Genomic DNA, 13,105 nt, shown 5'->3' on the forward strand with positions numbered 1-13,105 from the left:
CACTGGGAAAAAAACTCCAACTTTTATCATTGTCTAGATAACCCTGCTTTTGCAAAGAGGATCGAGTTGTTCAACTAAACACTAAGGTAAATGAAGTGGAAAACAGTACATACTCCATGTTTTCAGGTGTAGGAGTCTCATTTCCAAGCAATGAGAAACACTGCAGCCATAACCTTCAAAAAAAAACCAAAAAACAAAACCCAACATTCTTATGAACTCAACATAACCAGCATATTCCAAATTCCAAGGTGAGCAGATCCATTCTGAGTCTGCTCAGAATTACCACAACGCAGTGCTTGGGGACACTGTGCTGCAAAAAGCAGTCCTTTAAATGATATTACTACAGTGTAGAGGCATTTATTTATCCTAAACAGTTAAAAGTGTGTTACAGGATCATCTATATTTCAATAGATACAGAAGCATCTATTTTTATGACAGAAGTCTTAAGTGTTCTTTTACCTTTTACCTTAGGGTCTGTTCAGTCTGCAAGCAAACTGTTAGTCTTCAAAGACGTTTTCTGTTGTTGTAGGTGTGTTATGAACTAACCCTTGAGAAAATTTACTGCAAATGTAAAAATTCTATTCACTCTCTTTAGGTACAAATTCTAACACAAATCCTTGAAGATAACAGACTTAGAGGTAAATGGAAAATGGAATAAAATCTATATGAATTTAACAGAGTTGTAGGATACAAGAGAACCCTTGCAGGGATTTCTATTGTGATTATTTTCTAGATAAAGAAAATTCCAGGTATCTAGTTTAATCTATATATAAAGCATTTATTTTGATACCACAGATACTTCCTTATCTAATTGGAGAAGATAAGGATGGTGGTAAAGAAATGGCTAAAGAGTGAACAATGGCACTTTGTGTTCAAAATGAGATAGGGTAGAGTTCCTCACCACTCAGTCTTGGTAGTGTTCAACCATGCATGGCCTTGCACAGAGGCACACAGAAAACCTCAGCACCAGGAGCAAGCAGCACCTCAGCCTCGGGGAGTAACAGTGGGTGACATTCAGCAGCACAAACCACTCTCAAGGCAGAATCAGTAAGAACACACGCTATCAGCAAGGAGACATGAGCTGAAAAAAGCAAGCCTAGAACATTAGTCAAACACTTGCTGACTGTGACTTGCCAGTGTGATGCAGCTATGAAAAGGGCAAAAGCAACACAGGCTGTAGAACGTGAAGTATTTGCAGCAAAGATGGAGAAGTGTAATGACACTAGAAAACTGGCAACAGCAGATGTCAAATAAAGTCCATAATTCTGGCAGTCCTTGTTCAAAAAAAGATTCACCTAAATTGCAAGGGGTGCAAAGAGGGCTACAAAGATAGGCAGAGAAAAAAAAAAAAAAGATATGAAGAGGCCATCGTTATTTTATGCCTACTGAAATGTCACCTGGGTAAAGGAAAATACATCAGAGGGGAGAAAAGAATACAGCTAGGTAAGGTATAGATATAATCAGGACATTAATCGGTTTGGCTTGGATTTTAGAATAATATTTTATCAGAGAAGTGATTGTCTGCAAAAATCTTTGTAAGAAATCATAGGAGAAAACATAACCACTTTAAGATTAAAATGATTACTTTCTGCACCAGACTAGGAGACAGTGCCTGCCCAAACAAAAGCCTGGACATGATAACCCATGGGTTTTAGTCCCACAGAAGCTTAACAGTGGGATGCAAACTGAGGTTTCTAAATGATTGCAAGTATGCTGCTTACACAACCCGCTCTTTCAGAACAAGTAGATAAACATGAACTAAGTCATTTACATAGAGAACACACGAGAGTCTGGGACACTGATCTCTTCTACCAACAGAGCTGCTGGCAAAGACTTTAATTTTGCTATCGCTCAAGAGAAGGGCAATGCTGGTGTCAGATGCCAGGCAACTGCATTAGAAGAAGCAGCAATCCTCCAAAAAGAGACAGGCATATATTACAGCATTTGTGCAATGAGTCAGAAAAAAACCTGTAAATCAACCCAAGAACCTCTGGAACAAAGCTGCTTTAGGAAAATCTCTGTCATGGGCTGAGGATCTAGGAAGGCAAGTCATTCATTTGGGCTGTATTTCATAATCCCATGCTAGCAAATCTATGTTGGAGTTTCCCCCTTGCTCAGTGGCAGCAAAAGCACCTTCCAGGTGGCTATTGCAAGACAAGCAACACACTGAACCCCTTTTGGGTGAGTATGTTACATGCTTTAAATGAGAAAGGCTTAGTTAGACATACGTAGTATTGGTTCTGTTCTCAATTCCACCACAAATCCAGTGTATGACCACTGGCAAGTAACTTATTTTCTTTGTATTTATCTCCAAAAAAAGACAAAAATAATGTTTTTTTCTCTAAACTTGTTTGTCCACTTCAAACATCTTCAGCAATGGTTTTTACTATGCCTTTGTAGAGCACTTACCTAAATAGATAAATAAATAAATACCAGTTATGGGTTAACATTTTACAAATAGTAAATAAAAATGATCTTCACTGATGACACTGTTGAATACATATGCACAGAAACAGTAGAAATAGTAAAGGTAATTTTAAAATTTAATCAGAAAATCAAAACAATGGAAAAGTATTAGGAATGTAGAGCTCATTAGGGCAAGCAGAGTCTATTAACTGTTCAGCTGTCCAAGCACAGAGCAGAAAATCTCTAGTTTACTTATCACCGAGTACAATGACCACTATGATCCTGGCTGTAATCAAATACATAATTGAAAGTGAACTAAACCAGAGAAATCAAAACCAAAAAACAGAGGGCCAGATCTTCCCACCACTGACTTCAATGGAATTACCTGGCTGAATACTCCCACTCACTCCAGCAAACCGAAAACTAACAATTATTACTCTGAACAGCTTCACACTGCTGACAGTATCTTTCCCACAAACTAGAAAGCTTATGCGCAATGACCTAAATGAGTACAACACACTTTTTTTTTTTTTTTCCCTTGGGGGGGGCCTTTTCTGTCTCTATAAAAATTAGATGTACATTGTTACCCTAATATTTACATAAAGCATAACAATGAATTCTGTAGCTGGGTCAGCAGCAGTTCATCTGTATGATAGCCATCTGCATCATTGCATTTTAGTCTGCTTCAATGCATCTTAAGTCAAAAAATGATGTAATGGGGAACAGACTTGCTACAGCTTCACCTCTGCTTACTGTTCTATTTATGCAGACTGATGACAAAAAACTGCAACAGGCAAATAAGAAAAACAGTATGAAATGCATCTACAATAATATGGAACAATTATGTGTCACAAAATGTAACCACTTGGAAATTCAGACTGTCAAGGATCTGGACATTTAATTATTATAATCTTTCTAAACAAGAACTAATTGCAACTGAGGATTCACTTTTATCTAGAATTTTTCTTATGAATTTTAAGTATGTTACCTATTAGGATATAACCAAGGCTATGAAAATCCAAACAAATTACTCTTCTTCCAGTAAGCTTTCCTTATGCAGTACAAGCATGCTCTCCGTTTTTTGAGGCATCTGAATGAGTATTTCTAGCTAATGGCTAAATTCTTTTCCATATCTAGATTCAAAGAGGCAAGGAATATGTATACTTTGCTATTCCCCTAGAGAATGGATTTATTTTAGGACAAGAAAAACTATGTCTACTTTCAGATTTTGTCTCTTCCTCATGCTTTCCTGCCATCACTTATGAACATAAAAGTTAAACTATCTAGAACTATCTAAGGAAATAAATATAATTGCACAGCTACAACCAAAGTATGCCCTACAATAATTGCTACTGATTTATAAGTTCCATCTTTTCACCTTCATACAGCCTTGATAGTTACTAAATCACTGCTGAAAATACACTAAGACATAATTTACTAACACTGTCCTGTCACCTCACTTAGCACTGGGATCAGCTTTGTATTTTTATGCTGTACTGTATGTGAGAAGTACCTCAGAGAAATCCATAGAATTATAGAATCATTTAGGTTCAAAAAGACCTTTAAGATCATCTGTATCGGTTCTAATTTTCTTTCTATGACCCCCTAGGTTACATTCATGATCTAAACTCATTTAAAACATCTTTACATATCTTAGTATCATTAAGACAGTCTTATCATTAATGCACTGCAGAAGTTCAGGTATATGCTTGCACAAATTTCTGCCAGGTGACAGATCTTTGGGAATCCAAGGTGCATTTCAGGTAGAACCACATCTCCTTCCTTTTTCTCGTGAAATTAAAATGCACCATTCTGTATAGCAAAATTCAGGTTCAGGAACTGCAGCCACAGTTGAAAGGAGAAGTATTGTCCTTTTTGCTGACTAATTTTGCAAGTTCAAAGAATTAAGTCAGTAACATCATGACAAAAAAAGGGTCTCTGTGTAACAGCCAAGCAACAGTTGCACGTGTCGTTGTTCCGGTAGTGACCCACAGGTTTATTCGTTGCTACCGTGTTACCTATAAAAGAAGAGGAGAGAGTTACCTACACAGAATCAATCAAACAAGGATGATAAATAACACATGCTTTGTTGCTGCAAAGAAACTGTACGACTACATCACGAATGAACTTGCCCCAGCCATACCTATTTAGCTTGCAGAGAAACAAAATCCATATGTAAATGTTAATTACACTGTTATTCAATAGTATAAGGGAGATTTGCAGATTTAAAATGGTTGTTCATGATTAAAGTTGCCACCAACATCCCATAGAAATCTCCTTCTACTTTATTTTGCTTAGCATCGTTTACAACACCAACGCCTACAGCACAAGTGTATGACCTGCATCTCAAAACACTGTTCGTGCTTAATGCTACCCATTCCCGTCGATCTGTCTTGTGCGAGAGAACTAGGATCAGACAGAACATGGTCTGCAGACAGGATGAATTCATCTTGCAGCAGAAGCCACTCCCAGATGACACTTCTCTCACAGGACCCCACAGTCTCTTCCCCTTAAAACCACATGCACACTCATGTATTGCACATACGTCCCAAGCCTTAATGCGCACACAGTGCACAAAACCCACTGGTTTTGGCTGCACAGTGAGGAGGAGTCAGGTCAGATTTCCCATCCTGGAAATGGATGAGAATAGGCAGCCTGCAAGGAGGAAAGCTTTGTCAGCTCTGCTCTGTGGTGTCTAGATGTGTTACAAAACTAAACAGACACTCAGCACAGAGACGTTTTTATTTCCTTCCCTGAAGTAACTGATGTAAGGTACAAGCTCCCCAGCTTTTCACTGTTAACTGTCCCACTCAGCTACAAACCTTTCATCTAAACACTAAGTAGCATAAGAAGTCTCCTGGGCTTCATATACCTCAAGTTACTCTAATAGTTTCACAAAATGAAAAGATAGAGGACTTAAAACTGATTAAAAGGCACTTCCTCTTTCAGTGTATGATTAACCTGTGGAAGTCATTGTCCCAACTAGCACTGATCCCAGGGTCTTAGAAAGCTTTAAAAATTAATTTAGAAATTTAAATGGTAGTGAGGTTGTCTTTGGTACATAACAGAAAAAAAGTTAATACGGAATGATCTCAACTCTTATGTTTTAGACATAAGCCAACTATTAAATTGGAAGAATATCACTTATGCGTACATTTTCTATAATTGTCCACAGAGGTTTTGCTGTATCTTTCTGATTTAAGTATCCCAGCACTGAGGCACACAGGCTGCTGTATCGTTTGGACTACTGGTCTGACAGTTCATACAGTCCTCTTTGTGTAAACTTTTAATAACACACTAAATGCATATCTTGTTGATTGAGCCAAGTTTGTACAAATCTTCAGTTCATTTTCAAAACAAGTTATCTCATACATAGTTCCCTCTAACATGGGAAATTTTCTCTCCATTCTATTTTCCTTCGGGATTAATATTGCCTGCGCCACAAGCTTCTGTGGAGAATCTGGAGTTACCATTACTCATTATATTTGTGCAACAACTCTGTCTTGGTAAACAGAGAAAACCACACACAAGACAGGCAAAATACCTGCAGAGGGAATATGGATGCCAGGACAGATTCTGTGGCACAGCTTTTGCTGTCTAGCAAGCAGACACCTACATGTAGATTTGTCATCCAGGGCTTCCTTAAGGTATGGAAGAGGGAAAGAAGTGGGAACCTTCCTGTGGACGGGCACAGCCTTGCTGTGAGATCAGCCATTTCTCCCCACGTGACTTTGGAGAATCCTAAATAGCTCAGTTTGGGGTGAAACATGCCTGCAGCTGGGCACAATGAATGTCACACACAAAACGTTGGACAAATCATGTCCTTTCCTACTTGGACCAATGAAGAAGACAAACTTCATGATTTTAGACTAATTCTCAAGAGGCGCAATACTAAAAGCTAACTACAGGAGTACAATAACTTGGTGATATCATGGCAGGTCCTCAGCTTTTAGAAACATTACTACTATTGAGGATACAGCTCTTAAATGTAAGCCTCCAAAAGCAACTTCAGGGTTCACTTACTGACACACAGGTCACCCTTCCATTTAAAAGCATGGATAAAACACATATAGCAAACAATTAAAGACTTTCTAACAAAGAATAATTAAAAGGGGAAGAACTGAGACACCTTTTTAAGGGATCTGTCCTTTACTGAAGTCTGCCTATTCCCTCCTTTAACATGGCCAATCACTAGTTAAAGGTTAGGACTCTCTTGTGTCATTTCAATGTAATGTTTAACCATTAAGTTCTTTATTCATATATAAATTTATATTGTTGCAGTACCCAAGACCCCTATCAGAATCAGGATCTCCCTTATGTTGTTGCTGACCACATACACAAGAAAATACAGTCCTACCTTAAGGTGCTCGCATCAAAAATCTAAAACAATACAGCACAGCAAAACAGAAACAAAATCATGTAATGAAAATTAACAGTTCTCATGTCAGTAATACAGTAGAACAAATCACATATAAGCACAAGTGCCAGTTGTTTGCTTATCCTTTCAATTAAATGCCCCTCAAAGAAAACTATGGTGACAAAAACCAGTGTGAAATGCATTAGTCCACATTGCAGCAAAGCAGTGGAAGAATTTAATGAAACAACATTTGCACTCACATTGCTACACCCTGCCTTCTGTTAGACACACACAAACTCACTGGAGTTGATGAATTTGCACAGGTCTAAATGTAGGCAGGATGATTTGTCCCACCTTAGCTTTATAAAGACAACACTAAACTCATCAAAATGCATCACCATATTCTGTAGTTTGCTGGTTACAATATTTGTCATGGATGATAAAATAAATCATCCGTGCCGAATTTGCCCATCTATTAGCAAACTCCCACTGACTCAGGCTGTCTCCTTTCACTGTTTAAGAGCAAGTCATGCACACAAGCTATATGGCTGATGTGATCAGTTGACTTCAATGAACTAAAAAGCCACTGTTCATACGAAAGAAGAGGCACCTGCATGAATGAGGCCTTGATGCCTCAGGCTTTCAGTCATCAATTCCAACATAAAGTTCTTTCTTCTACCCTTCATCCCTGTGGTATCCATTGAAGGGATCAACGATATTTAACCCTGGCTTATTCTTTTCCAATAAGGTTCTTTTGGTATAAATTGCTAGCTCTCTTCTGGTATGCAAAGAGATGAAGATGTCTTATTCAATATCTAGAACTCCTACTACCCTTCCGTGTAATGCTACAGTGCTACTCCTTATCTACATACGCGTAGTTAAAAGTCAGTGCCTGTGAAGAAATTTAAAGGCTGAGTATAATCTATATCTTGCAATAACTGACTGCCAGTTACCCGTATTGATTCTAGAGTGTGCAGGTCAGCTTTCAGGTGTAATGTCCATCACAGGAGAAGAGCAGCACCTAGGCACACTATAGACTACATCTTTAGCACTTGACAAATTACACCTACTTGCAACAATTCCTTTGATCTTAAAAACAGAAATAGGGTTTTTCAGACTCATTGGTTTGGTCAGATTTTTCCAGCAAGCCTGCCACCGTGCAATGTCTGTATTTGGGCTTCAGACTACTAATATTACACCACAGCTGCCCAAACCATCCTATTTTTTCTCCCTCATCCAGAAATTGGCACAGTTTTCATTCCTTAGAACAACCATTATTAAACATTTGGTGTCAGTATTTGCGTATTGACTCAGACTGTAACCTAATCAACAACATCCATTTACAGCTAGAAGAGGCTGTAAAGGGAAAAGCTAAGCATATGTCTTTCCTTGCTATTGCCTGCCAAAGACTTCTGTTCTGTGATATATTTAGATATGCAGTTTGCCATGACTTGTTGAACTTCAATGCACTGAACTCAATTTAGATTGTTAAGCAGACGGAGGACATGGTATTTTCTCTGCTGGCTATTAATTAAGAAATATGATGGTATAGCAAAGTTTTTAAAAAAAAAAATAGGCCATCTACAGGATGGCCTGTAATTAGAAATGAGCTGAACCAGCCTGATTTCCAGTGGTGCTATGTCCCACAGTTCCCACTGACGTCAATGCAGATTCTCAACAATTCCCAAGACAGACTACTGCTTTCCAAAGCTGAAAGGGCTTTCCAGTAGCACAGGAACTTTAGGTGACACCGATAGACCTTGGATCCATGTACTCAGCTTGAAAATTGAAGAACTGATCCTGGAACATGATTGTCCAGCTAGCACTGGTTACAAAGGAATAGTTTCTTTGCTCACGAAAGACTGAAGCAGGGCCTTCTACAGTCTGAACTTCAGCACACAATAACTTAACCAGGCCAGCAGTGAAGGGGCAGTTCTGGCCCAACATTTCCCTCTCTGAGAACAATTGCACTAATCACTGCTTTCCAAAACATTAAGGAGTCCAGTACTGGTGCTCACACCCGCAGACACAACATAATAAGCAAGTGCTATCAGCAGACTGCCACCTTTAAATATAGGTGATCTCTGTACTTGCCTTTGTGGTTTTGACTTTATTTCCACTGCTGCAAGACCAACCTGAATAGTCTGGTAGTACTTTACAATCCTCTCCATCCAAACAGGGGTTCATATGACACCACCACTTCTGTAGAACAATGGAAGCTACAAAAAGAAACAGAAAAGAGAAACGGAATTCAATCTTTTTTATTATTATTACTGTTTGGTTTAATAGGGAGGTTGTCAGTGCAATGTTCAATTGTTTGATATCAAAAGGCAGAACTGACAGCTACTGGCTTAATGGCTAATCACACTGTGTTTGAGCTAAAAACGTGGCTAGAAAACTTCACCAGCACACAGAAGGGTAAATGTCATATGCAAATGGTGAAGACAGGCAAGCACCACCAGAGACTGACTCCAACATTTGAATTGGCCTCTGGAAGTGCCTTTCTGTCTCCACTGACTACAAAAGATGACTTGCCTCCTTCATTTACATGCTTCAGTCAAGTACCTGCTATAAGGCAGAAGGAAACGAAGGCTTCTTGTTTAACCTAGATATGCATATGCAAGACTGGACGAAGAAATGCCAGTTTCTCCCTTCACTGGGTGAGAAAATAGAATTGCACAGAGATGTAAGCATGTGAGATCTGTCAGCAAATAATGCAGATAAGAATGTGAAAACCGCTGGAAAGCATTAGATTAACAACTAAAAAGCTACTTGCAGTTACACTGCCTGTTTTGCAGTATGTATTGGAAGACTACAGTAGTACACCTTAACTGTGCAAATTTATTGATTGTCTACCCTCAAGCCAATTTCCATTAACAAGATCACGCTTGTTATTTTTACAAATGTAGTAACTTTATAATGCTGCTGTTAACAACAGATACACTTTCTCACAAACAGCTGCAATCATCTGCCTGCATTTCTGTTTTGCATTGTTCATGGGATTCATCAAATCCCAGAAAATTATTATGAAATATATCAGTTCACAATCTTACACGATCAAAATTGCATTTCAAAATAAAATATGGCTTAAAATACTGATTTAGTTAGTCTGTATTATGCTACTGTGTGCACAAAATATTAAATTGCTTGCTTTAAAAGATACCACATCCCAAAGAAAGAAACAAAAATAATTTAGTCTACTTCTTGTAAAGCACTTTCTTTTTAATTTCAAGGTAGATTCGTACTCCTGCAACCCTCAAATTAGGGTGACAAGCAGGCAAGCTGACATTAGGATATTGCTGAAATGTTCATTCAATTACTTTTGTTTTGCACTTACACTCTAAGCCTACGTGAAAAGACTCTGACAAATATACTTTCAAAACACCAGTTTGTCTTTTATAAACTACTATTTCAGCCCCATAACATTATAAAATAAATGCAAGATTCCTTTCACCAGTAATTTGGATCTTAGATCATTTGCATTGATGCTGATCGATTGTTGACAAAAACGGGTGAAACTTGACCGCACTTCCTAGAAGGCTAGGGATCATTTCCACACCAGGCATACCATCCAGTCATCTATTTTATCTGTTTTCTCTCTGCTGTTTTCTAAACTTGTTTCAATTTCTATACTACATTTATTTCAGGTAAACACAAGTAAGTCTAGACAGTCAGATTCAAGAAGACTGAGGGCATGCACAGAGGTCCCTAAGCAAGCAGGAGGTTCGGGTAGCAAGCTAGCTGTATCTTCAGAGCTCTGCTTCAAAGTCAGCGAGTCCTCCTGGGAGGCCTGGCACACCACCCCACAGCTCTGCACAGTCCTGTCGTGAGTGTGGATGCAGTGACATACTGAAACTTTGCCTGCACTCTGACATGTGAACATGCTTTCCTACATTTAGTGCTACACTAAAACCCTAAGTTCAACTTCAGACCTTGAAAACCATCTCACTCACCTGTCTCCTGAAGACACCTAGAATTCCTTGTGCCTTGGTTACCCTGATAACTATTTAGATCCAACCTTTTTCATATTGGTTTGGGTGCAGTATTTTTTAGACCACAGAAAATGCACCAAACATGGCAGTTTTTATTTATCTATACAACCTGCATGAAACTGCTTCTAATAACTAATTAAAAAAAAAAAAAAAAAGGCACTAGTTGACTGGCCAAAAGTGCAGCACAGGTGTGGGTTCACACAACATTCTTGACCACTTGTGTCCATGCAACTTCCTGATACATGTGGAACTGACCCATCATCTCCAGCAGTACCATCTTCTATTAAAACAAGCAAGCACGGATGTGAATGGGAAACATCGCTGAATGAATCTGTAACTCAAACAAGATCCACAAGGTCTACAATAGACTGCATATTTCACCTTCTATTCACCTCTTGTTTAGACACTTTCATAGAAAGTGACTCCTACCCTTCTGTTGACTGATTTCTATTCTGTGCAGATATCTCTCCTCAGAGTAATGGCAACACTTCGAAACACTTAATACAGATCTCATTCCATTAGCTTCCAGCAAATCCTCAATTCGTTGCTGTAACAATCCACTAACTCTTACATCCATTTAATGTCCAATTTCTCTGTAGTTGTAATGTCCACTCTGCTGATCTATATGTCCTAACTAGCTGTAGCTGTTTGTGTCAGACACACCCCCGAGATTAGTCGATTAAAATTCTCCATCAGAGCCTTAGGGTCATCTTCATAGCTAGAGCTCTTTACCTATCATTCCTGAAATGGTGTGACTCACTGGAGGGTATAAAGGCTTCCTCTTCTTTTCAGATTGAGGCACTCTTGGAGCGGGTTCAGCAGATGACTTTTCTAAGAAATGAGAGCAGCTATATCACTCTCATACACAAACACTCTCATGAAAGGAAAGGAGACTGCTTTAGTTTGACATTAGCCAAATGATTTGCTGGAAACCAGCCAGAAACCCTGCCAGAAATACATCTTCTGCCGACATTGCTCCCTAGATAATGTGACTGCATGGAAACAGTAGGTTCACAAAGAGTAAAGCCAGAAGGTGTCAATACATCATCTCATCTTGTCTCATGCAGTTCACTGTGTTGTTCCCCCAGTCGCGTTGGGCTACACAGTGTTTTCCAAGCCAACATGGGAAAGGTGAAGAGACACTTCTACCATTGTCATTTTTTTCTGACAGTAAAATAATCTCAGCATGAAACACACAGCCTTAGTTTTCTTCCTCTTCCCACTTCTTCTGTTGTGCTTTCTTCTCCTACATTACAGCACCTGTTAGCAATCATCATTTTCTCCCTGTGAAGGTATTAAATGTGCTGTAACCCAGTAACTTTTCAATCTTCTGCCTGATAAACTGAGCTGATTGAACTTCTTCAGTTTCGCACCACAATGCATTTGTCTTTATTAACACAGTTATTTCAAACAGGTTCCACTTCCTGTGAGCAGGACTACGCCACGTGACTGCCTTGGGCTCATCATTAATTACTTGTTTGCCCCACCAGATGAAACCCATACACGTTTTTGTCAGGAGAGATTCTATATTTGCTTTCAGGTCACTGCTGAAAACGTTGCAGAGTGTCAGGTGTAGAGCTAAGCACTGTGAAATCCCGGTAGATACGTGCCATTTGACTACCACGTCCTACTGCTGACTGGGGAGAGATGTGTTTTTGAGGTATGCTAGGTAACTGACACTGAGCACTGCACACAATGGCATATGGTTCAAGATTAAATAGCTTACAAAAATAAGACTTAAATCCTCAAATGTATTTAGTAACCAAATCTTTAGCTAAATAAATTAAACATTGTCTTCCAAGGTAACTTGGAAAACCTGGGCTTATGTGTGTTAAACCAAGAATCTCTATTAGTCTTGAAAACTCCTCGGCAAATGAAATCAGTTGTGTCTGGCAAATCTCTTTTTCAGAAAGCCACATAAATTCTTGTGATCTGTAGTCCAGGAATTCCTTGCTAATTGGATATCAGATCAGCTTCTCAGTTACTCACACAGGATAGAGATCAGCCTCAGCTGCCCTTGCGTATCTAGACCACGGTGCCTACCCTCCCTAAGCTGTCACAATACTAGTGCTCTTCCAGAGTACCACAAGTATTCTGAAACACATTTTTAATTACAACGGACCAGAGATCTATTAGCCAGCTTGTTAGGAGTCTAAACTACCCAGGATTAGAATTAAAAAAGGAAAGAAAAAAAAAAGTTTAATCCTAGTAGATATTGTTGACTACAAAAGACGCTCACCAACAAGTTAGAAAGTACCTGCCCATCCTGTTACCTACCCAAAAGCAGAACTGTGACACTGATCCGCCTCAGCATTAACAATGTCAATATTTCATGCATTATGAGCTAGTA

At 38.9% G+C, this 13,105-nt stretch overlaps 1 protein-coding gene across 10 annotated transcripts in view; it reads right to left on the reverse strand.

Moving 5' to 3' along the window:
• Positions 1-2,522: 2,522 nt before the first annotated feature.
• The window catches only part of TAFA4 (TAFA chemokine like family member 4), a 93,489-nt gene continuing 82,906 nt past the window's right edge, over positions 2,523-13,105 (reverse strand). For 8 of the 10 annotated variants that reach the window (XM_080383097.1, XM_080383095.1, XM_080383099.1 and 5 more), the window contains 2 exons: positions 8,899-8,982; positions 2,523-4,424 (listed from right to left, as the gene is read on the reverse strand). In XM_080383097.1, coding sequence (XP_080239223.1) covers positions 4,303-4,424; positions 8,899-8,982 — 206 coding nt within the window. In that variant the 3' untranslated portion in view covers positions 2,523-4,302. The other 2 variants (XM_080383100.1, XM_080383092.1) reach the window with 2 other exon arrangements.

Source organism: Falco punctatus (assembly GCF_963210335.1).
Source record: "Falco punctatus genome assembly, chromosome: 4".
Classification (NCBI taxonomy): domain Eukaryota; kingdom Metazoa; phylum Chordata; class Aves; order Falconiformes; family Falconidae; genus Falco; species Falco punctatus.